Source organism: Acanthopagrus latus, chromosome 5, assembly GCF_904848185.1.
Source record: "Acanthopagrus latus isolate v.2019 chromosome 5, fAcaLat1.1, whole genome shotgun sequence".
In the NCBI taxonomy this organism is placed as follows: domain Eukaryota; kingdom Metazoa; phylum Chordata; class Actinopteri; order Spariformes; family Sparidae; genus Acanthopagrus; species Acanthopagrus latus.
The window spans coordinates 7,786,309-7,803,966 of NC_051043.1; the positions used below are offsets into that span (position 1 = coordinate 7,786,309).

A 17,658-nucleotide genomic window follows, 5' to 3' on the forward strand; every position below is an offset into this window, starting at 1 on the left:
AAGACCTCACAAATGGATGTTCCAACTTCTTAAACTTACACTGGACATCAGGTTGACACATACGCACACAGAGCTATGTGGAAACAAAGTGTTACAGCATTATGTTGTATCTCAAATTGTAACCTGGCATGCAATTATTGTCATCATAAATTACATTTCCAGAAACGATAGATGCAGAAACGGCATAAAGCGGTGCGTTTAAAAACAAAAACTAGAATGCAGGAAATAAAATTTTTGACCTCTGCTCAATATGTCCCCCCCAGTGATGAGAGAGAGAGAGAGAGAGAGAGAGAGAGAGAGAGAGAGAGAGAGAGAGAGATATATATATATATATATAGATATATATATATATATATATAGATATATATATATATATATATATATATATAAATATATATATATATATATATATATATATATATATATATATATATATATATATATATACACACACACACACACATAATACAGCAGTATGTGGTTCACAGTGCAGATGTAGACAGGGTCGCTGTTATCACAGTTAATTTATTACATGACTGATTATAAATTGCAATGACAGCTGATGACATTGTCATATCACAGATTGTATTGATACATTCAAAACCCTAAATAAAACCAACTCTAATGTTAAAGTATGCACTTAGTTAATTAAAAAAAAAAAAAAAACTACTACAACTGAACTTCATTAATTATTATAGAAAAACACCTTCATTAATGCAGTTGACATGTAACTCAAACAGTCTGCGTTGCAGAACACAAAGACAGTCAATCAAATGTGTCTGTCAGAGAATAAATGGTCTTCTCAAAAATCCCATTTACATGATATAGGAGCGATCAGTGTGTCTACATTACCATTTAGCCCCATTAACCAGTCTGTTCATCATACTGATGCAGTACCTGATAAAGGTGGAAACAAAGGAGTGCAATGACAGCATGATTTGGTCCAAAACTTAAGAAAGCCAGAAAAAAAGTGAAAGGACTTCTAGAGTGCCAACAACGTGTGAGCTGCTTTGCAAACAGACTACAACAATAGAACAAATAATGGATGGTGTGAATAAAAGGAAATATGTCATGATAAGTATTTTCCACTAGAGGGAGCAGCAGCCTTTGTTTTGGACAGCGATTGGACTTCAATGGCAGCCTGAGTGGTCGACCTTTCAACATCGCTGCAAAGGCACAGTCCCACTTCACACAAGTTGGTGTTTATGTTACATCCACAGTCGGGACAAAATAGGCACATTAAGCACAGGTGATGTGACCAATTATCATCCTGTTAACCCCAATAAAAAGCCCTCACACAACATGGCACACAGCTTAACTCAGAGATAATCAAAGGCCAAAATACAGAAATACATTTTCTTGCTGATAACCTGTGGTACATTAATAACATTCAGTTTGTAGTGTTTACAATTTCAAAGTTGGGTGATAAAAACTGCGTTGCACAGATTGTTGGTAACAAAGACAATGTGACTAATAAAAACATGTCCTTGCTAATTCCTACTTTAGAAACAAATGCTCATAGACATCTCTGAAACCAAGAAGTGTAACCCTGTTAATTAGTTCTGACGAGAACTGTTTGATTCCTTTACTAAAAAAAACAACATATTGGCTTATAATGATGCACTTGGCTGATGGCTTCGTTAATGTGGCATTTCAGCTGCTTTGAGTTACAGAGAGTCTGAGAATGAAACATGGGAGTGTAGTGCAAGAGGAATGAGGGGTTGATGAGGCTGCATGGAAACAAGCTGATAATCAGGTTAAGGCTGCCGCCGCTGTCCGTTTGATCTGCGCAAAGGAAAGAGCCTGAAAAGAGTGCAATCCATTCACAGAGCGGCATGAAAGGAGCTCTTCCCGTTTTTGCGGCTTTCCTCCCTCAGTCATCGGCGACAATGGACAGAGCACGCAACTCGCTGAGCTTGGCCTCGGTCTCCCTCTCCCTCTGCTCATCAGTTAACCCTGCCTGGTCGATCTGGTCTGTTAACTCGCTGAAGACCTTGTACATTTCGGTGAAATAGACCACCTGGGGGGCAGGAAGAGAAAAAGGAACAGTGTCTGTGATGGCAGAGAAAAAAATAGTCCTGTCATAATACCAGACAGGGTCAATCCACAGATCTTTCTTGAATGCCTCTCAGGAAAAATCCAAACTCTGCTCCACTCGCTCAATCTAACCTCACTTTTATAAACACTAGTCGGAAGTTGCTGGTCTTATACCTCTTCATCCCGGCTAATGAGAAGTGATTCGAGAGGAGAAGAGGGAGCCCACAGATATCAAACAACTCCGACAAAGCCCCCAAAAACCCAGCACTTCAGTGGGTAGTGACCCTGCTTTTCTCTCCCAATCTGAACAAGAGATAGAGAGTGTTCACTGAAAGCTTTCTTGACACTTCCCACCCCTGCTTCTTCCCCTTAGTTCATGAGTCAGGCTCCCTAGAGAGTTGCTTTGATGATTAATAGACTTTAATCACATTACAAGACTCCAGAAGAGTAGGCAGAGAATGAAAGTACTGGGAAATACAACCCCTTGAAACCCCCACACACACACACACACACACACACACACACACACACACACACACACACACACACACACACACACACACACACACACACACACACACACACACACACACACACACACACACACACACACACACCTCTCAATATTTATTCATGCGGAGATGCATACGATACCTTGCTCTTATGGGGGCATTGTTGGCTTCTCTGAAATAGCACATGTGTCCTATTGTAGGTAGACACCAACTAAGATACCAGTGGGAGAAATGCTCACTGACTTGCTAAGGGCCCCAACAGTATAAGGTCAAGTTGGAAATAAACTAAGAATCATTCATCTTATACAGAAATAACATTTGTCTCACTATGTCATGAGGAGACTTCACATTGTCAGCCAACAGGGAAAAAAAGTTTCTAAACCACACTCTACAAGCCTCTTTAAATGCTCAGTCTGAAAGATCTTTGTATGTTTATACCAATATTTGCCACCTAAACCACATGAGTGGGCCATAAGTATCAGGTTACTGCTGTTTGTGGGGGTAAAGCGGATATTTTTTTTCCAAAAAGTGGCTTGTTGACAGGGCCATCGGAAATGCCCATATGACCAGTGATGATAATGTACACCAGATCAGTGTCTGGGTGCCCTCTGCAGCAGAGACACTCTACTATTACAATTAGTCGAGTCACCACGAGGAGTAAACGCAGCCGCACACAACTGTGGCCACCTACGATACAAAAAGGAGCCTTTGGGTAAAGCAGAGCTTTAATTTACATGACTTCTGTCTGGGCATTTTAACATACCATAGTCCCAGCTGCTTAATATTTATACAGAGCGGTTACACTTTGACCTCTTAGCCTACAAAAATAATGAATAATTTAAGTTGCATCCTTAACAATGCGTGACCACTGTTTCAGGAAACAAAGGAAATTAACTGGAAGAAGGACAAAGAAAGTAATCTCTTCTTTTTTCACAATGAACACATGCAGCAGAGAATGCAAAACTGAGAGAAAGAAGACAATGTCTTAATTCATCAACATCTGTACAGGTGGACCCGGTCACGCCAAGTGTCCTACTGACAGTCGCTGGAAAGGACTTGTGCTTGTGAAGCTCAAGGCTCACAACAAAGGCAGCCTTTGTGCCTTTTCCTGCTGCCGCTGGGAGCTGAGCAGCAACAGCGGCTGGGAGAGAAGGGAGTGGAGGATGAAACCGAGCACATGCTGCAAGGCTGGGGATGAGGTCCACCGGTCCTCTGGCCACCCACGTGTGGCTGTGTGTGTGTGTGTGTCTGTGTGTGTGTGTGTGTGTGTGTGTGTGTGTCTGTGTGTCTGTGTGTGTAAACATGTGTAAATGCTCATTCATGTGCGTGAGCTACACGAATAGAGACAATGTGTACAGAATAAAATAGCACCAGTGTGGCTAATAAGAGCCGTTGTGCCCTGCAGAGGCAGGAAAAAGGTAAAAATCTGATTTAAAACTAAAAAGAGTAAAGCTCAGATTTGTAGGAATATTTAATGTTGGTTTTAGCCAATTGCTCCATTTGCTAATTTTAACTTCAAAGTACATCATATAACTCCATAACTGTCATTAGGTCTGGGTCTAATCTAGTTTACTAATTAGGAGTGTGCCAACGACTGTCTCAAAGAGGAAATGACACGGGCAGGCAGGTCTGGGGTGGGGGAGGGGGACACGATGGCGCTAACTTGAGACGCCCAGCTGCTTTAAGAGAAGCTTCAGGTTAGAGGATGACTTGCAGGGCTGCAGTGGAGCCAGACAGATGAGGCCTTCCTGGGCTAAACACAGTAGTGTGGGCCGTCACTGGGGGTTAATCACATTAGGACTGCGTGGAAGGAGACAGACTGCCAGGATTATACACTCCCTTCCATCAGACACTTTATCCACTGTTTAACCAATACTCAGAGGTTGTAGCAACACACTGGGGTGGGTGTGTGCGGCATGCGTGAGCGCCTCATTGTGTGTGCATCTCAATGGGGATCTCTAACCTGCGCCCTGATGAGAGCCTCAAAGCTGGGCTGGAAGTAGTCGATGCGGCTGTGGTAGAACTTGGGCATCTCGTCGAGCAGCTGCTTGTTCTTGGCCTCAAAGTCTTCTCTGACCGGTCGGAGCTCCTCTCTGGCCTTGGGTGTGGTGCAAACAAAAGAACGTGTCACCAGCGGTCACTATCAGCTCTAGCTTTACATAACATCCCCTCATATAATAATTTACACATAATCCAACACATTCTTTGTGTAAATTATGAGAAAAACAATACATGAAAAGAAAAACAAGTTAGTTATGGGGTTTTAAGCACTGGAGCCATCTTTAGTGTCCTTTCTTATTGTTCAGAAAGATATCTGCCTAATTCCCACGGAGAAGCAGTGCAAAAAAAAGAAAAAAAGGCTGTAATCACGACCACAGTGAGGAGGAGTGGGTAATGTGGGCAGACTTGGCTGTGAGTGGACTCCAGCACCACTGATCTGTGTGTGAATGTATTAGTGGGTAGTCTACTGTAGGCATGGAGTTATGGAATGCACAATGAATATATGTGAGAGGGTGAGAATTTTTATTAAGGGGAAGGGGGGAGTTGCTATATTCAAACTACAACATATTGTTTATCTGCTGCATTATGTTCTGATCATTAGTTACTTTTCTTTAGACACGCCAGTAGAAATGGCAGTGTTTTGTCAAGATCATTTCTTAAGTGCGCGGGGATTCAAAGGCCAGGGATGTAGGGGCCTCTTCAAGGCTTTGTTCCCCTGACAGTGCTTTTCTCAATGTGTGTGGGTGGCTCGCCATGTGAGGATGTGTTAGAGGCAATAGCATAGGCAACACTGCAGCGCTATCTGTGAATGTGTGCTCTTCTGTAGTGGCCTCATGGTGTGTGTGTGTGTGTGTGTGTGTCTACAATTCTCAATTACGTGCCTGTAGATGTGCAGCAGTGCCTGTTTGAAAAGGCACTACTTGAGAGCCTGGTAGCTTGCGTGGGTGAAGGAGCGCACATGTACAGTATGCATGTGCTCAACTATTTTTGTTCATATCCAGTCAGCATTTGTGTCTTTTTCCACTTATTGCGCTCTATTCACAATACGTGCAACATGTAAGAGCAAGTGAACTCTGCTCCCTGCAGATAGAGGGAGCGCTGGAGTGGACCAGCACGTGCAGCGATGCAAGCTTTAAAGTCACAGTACCTGATGTAGTTTGACCATAGCGGGCCCGGTTTTTTCTTTCTCTTCATACTTTTCCACTTTGGATTGCAGCCTCTTGTAGTCCTGCAGGGCCTGTTCCCGGCGTTTCACTGCCATGTTGAGGCTGGGGAAGACGCCACCGTACCTGCAACAAACACAGACAACCTTAGACATCTCTGACACAAACAGTAGGGTACTAGAGAAAACACAGCGTGCATGCACGTGAACAAAAAATACTGACACTCAGACACCACAGTATTAAAAATCAAAATAAACAAAAAAAAAAAAACAAGGAGAAACTAAAGTTTATAAAATCATTAAAACATCTTCCCCTGCTCTATGAAATTTGTAGACCTGCATTCAGCATCGCATCCTACCCTAATAAAAATCATTATGAATCAATAAAATCCCTCTCGTCAACATCTTATTGTAGAGGTACTCTCAAACCCCAAAGGACAGCTCTGCATTAAGCCTCCTCTAATCTATTATCTAATTACTGTAGTTCAAAATGGCATGAAACAATCCATTTTGTGACAATTATCATATTCCAAATGAAAATATATTCTTGCAACGAGAATCCTAGTCTTCAGCACTAAAAATAGGAAAACACTCATCTGTAACTTAGCAACAGGAGTCTGAGCTTCATCCTGGGACTTGTTGCACTGGTTTTGTCTCTGATTTTAATGGGAAGCAGGAAAACTGTATAGAGGAAAAAAAAAAATCAACCTAATAATATTAGCCAAATCAAACTAATATTTATTAAAAATGTTAATAACCCTGAATGAACATCTAAACTACAAGAATTAAAGTATTTTCTATTTAAACTGTGGTAGTTAGTCTCTATATTCATTAGTTTTAAAAAACAAAGGATATACAACAAATGTGCATGGGAAATAAGAGAGAAGCATGAGCGCTTATTAAAATCCCAGCAGTCATTAACAAATGGATAGTAAAGTAGACTTCACCAGACGACTATTAAGAAACAAAATGTTGCAGTTTCCATTATGTAAACACAAACCAGTGACAGTGTTTTTGGTAAGCAGGCCACAGGTGACTGCTACATGTGAGTCAGTAATAAAAACAATTGTAAAAAAGAGTGAGATATGGCTTTTTTTGAATGATTCATTTAAAGCATTTCATCAGCTGTGTAGGCACACTGCTTCAATAGTTTATTATGCGCACCTCCGCCCTTAGTGTTATTGGCCACAAAATGTGTGGGCTTCATGATTTACGTTCCTCTCCATGCCAACCCCTGCCCTGTTCTGTGCAGCAGATGAGGGAACCACTGAGAACCTGTGGACTGATTGTGAAATCCTAGATTACGGCAGCGTCTGTGCACCTTACCAGAGGGCAGGAGGGAGGGGAGGGGTGGGGAAGTAGAAAGTGATGTGAACTGGTGCTCACTCTCAGACAAGCAGGGATTGTTTACTACAGGAAGTTAAGCAAGGAGTGGTCTTATAGCGTTTGAGTGACATCACGGAGCTCGGCTCAGCCCAGCCCTGCGGCCCACGCTCTACCGCTATTTATAAAATACCACTTTGGCCCAGTTTATGGCAGGGGTGGATGCCGATCCTCAAGTCTACTATCTGTTCCAGTGTACACATACTTGAAGTGCCAAGGGATTATGTAACTGCCCTCTAGGCATGACTGCTCTCCAGCACGATCCTATTGGCTGATGACAACGCAGCAGTTAACCAGCTTTCAGGCTGATCGCGTTTTCAACAGCGCACTTCACCTGACAGCACGGTGTAATTTCCTCCTGACATACTGCGAAGGCCTGCTGTTTGTGTTCTCAAGTGGGACAACACTGGCAGGAACTACTATGTTTCAGCAAAGTGAGAGACCCAAGGGCTGTTGCTCTCCTGACGCTGAAGGAGGAGGAAGTGCTAGACACAAAGCCAACTGCTTTTAACGCATTCCTGTCTTTTCCATGATATATATTTATATCTAGGCCACTCTTAGGTCAAAAGTTATCGTGACTCAGCTGTGTCAAAGGCACCCACTATGCTCCACTGGCCCTGGTTGAGGGTGACTAAACATAATTTGTAATGATAGTCTGGTTTAAAACTGTCCAGGCACTGGACTTTTCCCTCGATGTCCCGGCCTCGGCTGGACAACTACCGGTCAGTCGGCTAGGTCTGCATCTGCGGTCTGAAGTCTTGACTGAATGAGGTCTTATGAGGTTGAGGGCTGCACAGGGGCCAAGGGCACACCACTGTCCATGTGACAGGTCCGGGTGTGGTGAACAGGCTAGATGTAAATAGCATCTGGACCAGAGAGTGTGTTTATGAGCAGCTGCCAATCCACAGACGGGCCAGTCTGACCCGTCAGCCAAGCCCAAGTCTGGTCTAGACACCCTCAGTCTAGCTGCTAGCTGTCCCTCTTGACTATCACCATCACATAACTCACCACTCACCACTAAAAATATAGGACAGAGAATTGTTTATGCGCAAATTACCACTTCCACTGTGTCACAGTGTCAAATGAAGACTTAAGAGTGTCAGAGAGGATCACGTGGCAAGTTTTGTTAAAATGTGCTTCCTGGAATATAAAATAAGCATCACCTGTTGTATAAATGGTTTAAGAGCATTGGGACATGGGAACTTGAGCGTGTGACGTACATGCCAGCAGAAACTCTTTTGTCTCAGCAGGAGGAGCAGAGTGTGATCTGCTGCAACATGCATTGCTGATCAACAAGTCACGCAGCCTGGATACATGATATACCAGATAAGACGGAAAAAAACTTCATAGGAAACATCCCTGGTGCAAAAAAAAAAAAATTAGAACTTCTATTGAGATGATTCTACAACAAAATCAGATCAAATTAAATCCCAGCCCCTCCACCCAGAAAAAACTGCTTTAGCCTCACAGCTAAGGCCAAATAGTCCCGTCGGCTCCAGGCCTCACAACCTGCTCCAGGGGCAGAGTCTTCCTCTGATTGAGAGGGGTGAATGTGGCTTGTCCAGTCAGGGCTCAGCTGAGGGCAGAGGTCTCAAAACAGGCTCGACTTCTGTCTCACCCAAAAGAGCAACGGAGCAGAAAGGGCTAGGTTAGCAGGCCGAGATAACACAAATGCCTCAATGCCCACGCACTCCACTCCCCTCGCACAAACACAGTGATGTCATCCTGTGACCCCGCTGAGTGGATAAAATCCTTAGAGAGAGAAACAGACACTGGGGTGAAGGGGGGCTGAGGTAGGGGGGCTGCTACTATTTTGTTTGTTTACTGTACATTTTACTACACCAAGTATTAAGGATGGATGCCAAAATTTCAAATAGCAGTCACACGTGTACACAGGCATTTAAACACACATAGGTAGACACACACACACACACACACACACACACACACACACACACACACACACACACACACACACACACACACACACACACACACACACACACACACACTGACACAACCCATTTAAGGTCTTCCATTAACATTAACATTCTCCTTTTCAACTCTTAATGATGACACAAGATCACCAATAGAGGATTTTGAGATTAAGTGAACAATGAAAAAAATTCATTAGTGATGGACTAATGGAATCTTAATGGAGGCTTTAAAGTATAGTAGCTTTTGTGTCTCAGTTTTCTATAGAGCACACTTTGCTATACTAATAACTAATAGTGCTGTGTTTTTTTAGGAGTGAAAAAGTTAATAAAGAGGTCAGTTTAGCTTCAAAACTTCCTCTGCTCTATTTCAGACTCATGTAAATGCCTTACTTTATGGTCTAAAATACCATCTTTGTAAGACAGCGCCCCCTCCAAAAACGGGGTTGATGTTTGTGTGAGTGTGTGCCGTGTCCTGAGACAGTTCTCCTCCTCAACCAATCATCGGCTCTGGGCCCAGGAAGCTGGGCCCTTTGCCATATTCTGAGCCTGCCCACACGTCCGCCTGCCGCCCACCAGGAAGAGGAAATTAGAACCATTCCATCCTGTCATTGCTCCGCCACCAGAGCACACGAGGAGGAAAGGGCTTAACACACACACACACACACACACACACACACACACACACACACACACACACACACACACACACACACACACACACACACACACTGACCCAACCTTTTCATGTTTTATGGAGAAATCTTTTCACACTGGTTATTTTGAAAAATGAACCAACAGTCACATGGGGTTCAATATAAACTTGCAAAAGAAACACATGCACATGCTCTCTCATATGTTTAATCTCCTGGGAGGAGCCAAGAGGAGGAAGCAAAACCTTAACAAGCTCTCCGGAAGACGGGTGGGATAGTCCAACCACTCCCTACAGTACCTCTGCTTTGCATGTGCGTGTGTACAGTATGTGTATGTGTGTGTGCATGTTTGAAAAAGTGAGGCTTAAGGAATGGAATAGCACTCACAGCCTGCTCAAATGGGGGCGAGTATTAGGAATGAAAACCAAATAAACTTTCTTCCAGACATACTACTTCCACAGCAGCACTGCTCACTCCCTAGTTCAGTTTTACAATCTGTATTACTGCAATGCAGGTCTTCCTGTGGTCCTGCACTATCACTCTGGGTCAAACAATAAAATGTTAGAGGGCACTGGACTTAATCTGCCCAGTGTCATATGGATTTGCCACATCAGAAACATTAAGCCTCAGAACCTGAACTTAACTGCCTTTACAGTACTTTTCTGTGATTTTGTTACACGTTTAAATTCACCATATGGACTTAATATAGAAAATTTTACCACTCTATTACTCCATACACATTTTAAACTTATCAGCAAACAACTGTTTGGCCCTTGCCTGGTATGTAGAAGACATTTAGTGTTGGCCCCTAAAATATAGCATGAACAAAATAAATTCAAAGGTTTGACAAAACAAGATAGGAACTTACTTTTTCAGAGGATCGATAACGGTCTTCTGGATCTGGCTGACCTGTAATATAAAGAACAACTATTAACATAAGCAATTAGAATCACTATATCAAGGGAAGCAACATTACAAATTGTTATTCATTGTCAAATTGAGTTACATCTAAACTGAAGTCAGAACAAAATAGCTTCTACATCTCTCAGTCATTAGCTGCTAAGTAATGCCACTGCATAAACATCGACATTTGTGTATATTTCAAACAGAGCACTCAAGAAAAAAAAGGGCATGGGGGGGCTTGCAAAGAAACTTTTGTGACGTTGACTCTTTTATTGTACACAAGCCCCGAGGAGAAACCCCTGAATATTCATTGAGCTTGCGATACAAAAGGATGTAACTGTCAGGGGACGGACATGAAAGCAAAACCCAACTGATTTCAAATCCTGTGGAGGGTGGGCTGCCTTACAAGATGAAAGTTCTTTGCAAACAAACATTTTAACAACAATAACAGTTTATATTTTCCTGCATTCTCCTTCTGGTTGCCAGAACCGACAAGGGAGGGAAGGAGGGGAAGGGGGGTGTTAAATGGAAGTAAATGAACATCTCATCTCGGGGCCTCCAGCCCCGGCACCAAGTCTCATCGACAGAAGTTGGCGCACAATTAATAAAGTTTCTTGCGTCATTTACATTGCAGATTCAAAACGACTGTTACTACTGGATCTTCAAGCATGGCAGGAAGCTAGGTTAACCAGGCGATCGAGTCAAGTGAAGAGTAAATGCTGAAGATGAATTTTAAAGCAGGGAGATGTGAAGTGACAGCTGTATGAGAACAGTGAGCAGCTCCACTAATCATATGTTCACTCGCTATTGGAAGGACAGTCAATCACACAACAACAAGGAAGCGAGATCGCAGCTGTGCTTTGTAAAAATGCCCCAACCATCTATGAGAACATACAGCAACACTCACTGCTTCACACCGGCACATTTCCAAGTACAAAATGGTTGATTGTGGTTTGAGGGAAAACAGAGAACCAATAACAAATAAGTACATGGGAATTCACATTTTCTTTGTTTTACATATTCACACCATCCCCCCCTCCCGGACTTGAGCTGCGCCGCTGCTTCTAAGGTGAGAGCATGCAGCGAGGAGGGAGAACAACAGCGGCAGATTTGCTTAAGCATGCTGGTGCCCTCTACCCTCTGCCCCTTCCCACAGAGAGGGGGGGCAGAGCTATTCCTTGGAGGCCCTGCAGAGCCTGAGGCCGACGCTCAAGCAGTAGTCTCCATCAGTGAGTCACGGGGCAGAGGCCATCCTGGCACACAGGCCTCCCAAAAATACACACAGATCGCAGAGGAAATCAATATCCCTCCAAACGGAGCATCCTCTACTGCGCTGCCGCCATCTACACTGGGGCTCAGCTTCGGCAGCAGTGTGCCGGCGGGGCTGTGCGCCCTCCTCAGCCCCAGAAATAAACACACAGACCTGGGCCACTGCTGCCTTCATTATCGCTGCACGTTTTATCTGCTGGCTCTCTCACTTGCAGGCCCTGAGGCAGAACATCTCGTCTCAACACGGAGAAGAGCAAAGGGTGGATGCTTTTGTGTCTGTTTTGCTGGAGCGATAGGGTTTGCTGTTGTTGCCGTCAGAATCAACAGTCAGCTTGAAGGGAGAAGCTCGAGTGGTGTTCGAGTGAGCTGTGCTAGATTTTAAACACCTAGCAAACCTGAGGTGATGTTCCACATAGCAGACTGACCAAAAAGTGCTCACAATCACTATTTTGCCTTTAGCTCACTTGAAGCCACTCTACAAAAAAGAAGCCACACCGCCCTGCCCAAACCGGGAACTGAACATCGTGTTAAGGCGAGGATTTTTATTTAGTGAGACTGAAAGAAGTGCAGAGAAAATCAGGTGTGACCTAGCTGTCAAAATCCACTCTGGATGAAAGTGAGTTTAAAAAAGAACACAACCGCATCAATACAGTATGTGACTGTTGTCCTCCGCATGTGAAAAACTGCGCTGCCTAGTTGAATCACTGTCAAACACATCCCAGTCACACAGCCAAACAGGAAAACTACACATGGAGCCAGAAAATAGTATCACAACTATAAAGATAAACAGTTCCTTTTTGCTACCAGACTGCAAGTGTGAAAACATAAAAATCACATTTAAATAATGACAATGGACTGAGTTGATTAAGGTGCTGAGGAGAAGCTTAAGCAGGGCCAAATGACGGTCTGACCTCCAAGATCACAATTTGAGCCAGAAGACAAAAGGTAAACGGGAGGACTTTGATGCTGAAAGAGCTGATCTACAAATTTGCTCTTTAAATGACACTGAAAGAAAGATACGGATTTGGGATATATAGTATCCAATATAACCTACTGACATTCAAGTGCGCATGGCATCCTGGTGAAAAAACAGCAAATCTGATATTGTATAAAATCAGAGGAATGTTGAAGTAACTATATAGTGAAAACAGTCAAACTGGCAGGAGTGCTCTCCTGGGCACTCGACCAAGCCAAGTCCTGGAACATACGCACCCTGGGTCACAAACCCACACGCTCCGTCCAACCCACATTCTACTTTGTCTAGTCACTCAAAATTGCTCCTGTAAAATTTGATGAGCTGTGAGCACAGCCAGTCTGAAAGACTGGTATGTCAAAGCTGAAGAAAATACAGAAAGAGAAGTGATAGCCACAGAATACTTGCTTAAACTCTACCTTACAAACTTAGCATATTCTATATGTAGGAAAAAAAAATTCTTGTTGTTCATGTGACATTTAAGTCACTTTTATAATTAAGCAGAAAGGGCATTCTGACATGCCTAAAATACACATTTATTGAACATCTGATAGTATATGCTTCTTATATTAACAATACTTTCCTTTTGATGCAGTTAGTTTTAATGCTAAGAGGACATTTCATGAAGGTTTTTTGGGCCACAGAATGGCCACTGCTTCACTCACATATTGGGAAAAAAGTTCTGGTTTGATCCTCTACAGAGACTGAGTCCAGTTCACGATATTTTGCAAAAAATACAAACCATGTCCACTCATATGTACAAATCCAGATGGTGTGCAACTCCCGAGATACTAAACTACAATCTAACCATGGAGGAAAACAAAAAATGACTTTTTGGAAAGGTATTCATTTTTCTTCACCTTGTGATATCATAGTTGTGTGAAAGGTTTTGAAATCATTCTGATACACAACTAAATGTGAAAAGAAAGGGGAATATTTTTATGGCAACAAATGTGAAAAGCACAGAACACCTAACAGCAGGGCAATGAGTCAAGAAAACACAGATGGAAAAAAGTCAATCGGTATATGCCTTAGTGTGATCTCCTGTGTTCTCCTGTATTTTTTCCACTTTAAAAGTCTACCCTGCTCAGTGTAGTGCCTTGAGGATGCACACATGCGGTGCCACTATGATTCACATTATAACTACCTTTGGCGATGATTCTAATCAAAAACCTGAAGTGCAACCAGCAAATAATCTGAAAAGACCTGACAGCCAAAGAAGAGATCTTCACAGCTGTGAAGCAAGCGAGCGAGGCAAGAGTATGCTGTATTGTTTACAGTTGTGGAAAGAAATGTCTACCTATCTACGGTTGCCCCTTGGGACAAAACATACAAGTGTGAAAAGCACAAAGATTACGAAAAAACACACTCTAAATCAAAAAGCACTCTAAACATCATGATACAAAAAAAAAAAGATGTGCAACAACACTGGAAACAAGTAAAAGGAACCATGGACAATATTTTAGCCACACTACCTACTAAGCTCTGTGGAGGGAAGTGCCAGTTAGGGTCTATCTGCATGAGGGATTTGAGATACTAAGTATTATTATAATGTAGTATTAATTCCAGCTGATTAAAGTTGCTCTTCTACATGAAGGAGGAAAAAACTTTTTGCTGTAACCTTTATAGACAATACGAAGTGGGGTGATGTAACTGTTGATGTAAAAATCATTGTTGAACTGCCAAATGTTTGTTTCAGTAAGCTTACTACACAAGCTGCGAATAGAGTTACTTCTGTAAATTTCATGGTAGGACATATTTTCCTGTTGAGGAAAGGCCTTTCCATTGTGTGAGTTATTTTAGACACCAGTGAGTCACAAATGCATCAATTTTCACAGCTGATAACCAGGAGCTTGAGCTTATAGAGGATGATGCCACAGATGCTTTTCAAAAACAGCAGAAGGAAAGACATACGGATAGTTTTTCGTCCACCGGCTGCACAATATTGACAAATACGAAAACATGCATTTTCAACAAAAACTTGTTTAATCTCCTACTTTGTATGTCTGAGGAAAGACATTTCCCCCGATACCAATCTGATGGTATCAGTGCCAATGGCAAGTGCCAAGAAAACAAAGCAGAGAAAGACAGCAAAAGAGTGAGATAAACACACTCAAAACTCTAAGTGTGAAGGGCTGTGGGAATAAGTCTGACCTTCTCCTGGTTGAATGCGTCCATCCTTCTCATGGCTGTATCTAAAGCAGTTATAGTCTCCAGGAAGGCCTGGTCCTGCTCGCACAGTGGATTACTCAGCAGGTCTGCAGAGATCTTCACTGCGGCTTTGGACATGGCTGACAGAAACACACACAAAGCAAAAAGCAGGCAATCATGTAGATTACAGCCTTAATAAATGATGACTGACAATGTCATAATTACAGCTGTAACAAAGGACCACTTTCATTGCTGATAATCATGTCGACTGTTTTCTCAATCAACCAATATGTTGTTTTGTCTATAAAATGTCATAAAAAGCACTATACTTATTTACAAGTTTGAGTATTTCTGCGCCAAACTATGAATATATACATTATATACTATGAATTTTGGGTACTTTTTTTCTTTTACTACACTGCAGGCTAATGAGTGTTTCCTTAAGCCTGAGGGGACATCTGAAATGTGCTGTCCACAAATCAGAGACATACATTTTATTGTTAAAGAGCAGGAAAGAAAACCTTCACATTTAAGAAGCTAGACTCAAAGAATTTAGATGTATTTTTCTTGACAACATGACATAAACTGATTAATTAATAATAAAAAAAAAGGTGGCAAATAGTTTAATAGTTGACAACTCATCAATTCATAGTAGCAGCTCTCCTCCTCATGCACACAAAATTTAAATCATGGGGGCATTTTGTGGATTACACTAGGGCTTGAAGCAATTCACCAGTGTATGCTCAAAAGTAAGCTTCTGGGAAAGAACCAATGAACAAAAGTAGAATGCAACAGTGCTGAGGGGTCGCTGGGGCTGGCTGCCGTGGTAAATATTCACCAGAGCCCCCAGAATCTTTTCAATGTTTCTACACTGACAGCACCAATTACTGTTAATCTGTACTCATGCCACTTTGTTTAGACACAGAGCACATATCAGATTATGGCTTCACAGTCAGAGTAAATGAGCTTCACTGAGGAGACACATGCTGACAGGAGAGGCTGTGGTGAAAATGGGCTTCATGGAGATCTGGAACAGTCTTTTCACACCACCTTGGAATTCTCCTGAGAACAACTTTCAACCAATCAATTATTGCAGTGTGGCATTTCTGCATGTCTTTTCATTTGACAAGTAACAAATTGCTTGATTTGACATTGTCTGATATAACTGAGATACATGTTGATTATAGGGTCATGAAAATTAAAAAGTGACATTTGGGAGCATGTGGGTAGTGATTTAATTACTTGTCTTAGTAGTGTGCAAATAATTGTAGTCCCTTGTAATACTTGGGCTGCATCAAGATGAACCATTTGTCAGTATGAAAAGCACAGTTATCCCTGCCTCTTTCTTTGCCTTCTGTTACTTAGTCTAATTGAAATTGTGAACTGGTGCAGCCCTTAAAAGATATTAACGTTTCTCCCCAGCTAATTGGCAGTGAGTTCAATAGAATTCTGCCTATCACCACCTTTGACTTGATAAATGATGGTCGATATAGAAAGCAGTGTATTAAATGCAGTGCTGACATGCGGAGTAGGTCCAGTTCTTTGTTTAGTAGCAGTTGGTGGAGACGGGACCTGTGCAACAGATGGAATCCATTAACGATAATGAGGGCCTGACAGCTATGACACTTTGATGATGCAGACATCCATATTCCAGAGCACAAAGGAGAGGAAATGAAGAAGCCTCTCACTCCTCCATCCGTCCCCGCTCCTCCACCCCCACAACTAACTACTTACCACAGGCCATGTCTACTCTTGCTTCCCAAATACACAACTCCAAAACCAACAAATAAGCAAATAAAAAGTAGAGTAAACATAGTTTCTGTGGCCGACAAATGCATGAATAAATGAGGGCAGAGATGGTACACAAATCGAGCCCTAACTGAACAGTGCATTAAAAGATACTTTCATGAATCTAACACATACACACACTATAATTGGCTAGAAAAACCTATATAAGATTAAGGTGAAGGCTCGCACTCTCTTGTCTGAGTTGTCAAGTCGCTCGGAGAGCTGACGCACCACCAAACAAACCAAGAAAACCAAATGTCTTTCTAGCCCTGAAAAACCTGCCAAGCAACATCAAGTATGTTGGTGAACAAGTGGAGATCAATGGCGCAGCCGGCGGTAACACACAGGTTTGTGGCAGAACATACCTAAATCAGCCTCAGTACTTTTCTTCATGTCCTTGTGAAGCTTTTTCGTCTGATCCTCCAGCCTGTGAGACAAGACGAAGAATGATTATCAGCCAGATTCTGGTTTAGTAACAGTCGAGCATCAGTTACACTGAAAACAATGAGAAATATGGGCTGAAATGTAGTATTAGTCAGAAACAGGAAAAATGACAAAAGTAACAAAAAGAATCCCATCCCATCCCATCCCATGCATCGTAATTAATTTACATCGATTTCAAAACATTTTCCGACCAATAAAATGTTGATACAGACAAAATAATATCCAAACCAAAAACCTACAAAAAGGAAATGAGCATATAAAAAATATGGTTTAAGAAGGAATTACACATTTCATTGATTCCACATTCCAAAATGTTATTATAACATCCGTTAGCTAATTAATAATACCGGGAATCCTTCTTCTTACTGTCAACTACATTTGCACTCAAAAGCATTAACATCTTCCATCATTCCACTGCACATATTCCATTGATGGGTGTTAAAAATGG

The 17,658-nt window shown here is 42.2% G+C and overlaps 1 protein-coding gene across 1 annotated transcript in view; it reads right to left on the reverse strand.

Moving 5' to 3' along the window:
- Positions 1 to 505: 505 nt before the first annotated feature.
- The window catches only part of bin3 (bridging integrator 3), a 33,167-nt gene continuing 16,014 nt past the window's right edge, over positions 506 to 17,658 (reverse strand). The window contains exons 4-9 of the mRNA XM_037098592.1: positions 17,132 to 17,193; positions 14,982 to 15,118; positions 10,551 to 10,591; positions 5,698 to 5,839; positions 4,513 to 4,647; positions 506 to 2,020 (exon numbers count right to left, since the gene is read on the reverse strand). Coding sequence (XP_036954487.1) covers positions 1,874 to 2,020; positions 4,513 to 4,647; positions 5,698 to 5,839; positions 10,551 to 10,591; positions 14,982 to 15,118; positions 17,132 to 17,193 — 664 coding nt within the window. The 3' untranslated portion in view covers positions 506 to 1,873. The remainder of the gene's footprint in view (positions 2,021 to 4,512; positions 4,648 to 5,697; positions 5,840 to 10,550; positions 10,592 to 14,981; positions 15,119 to 17,131; positions 17,194 to 17,658) is intronic.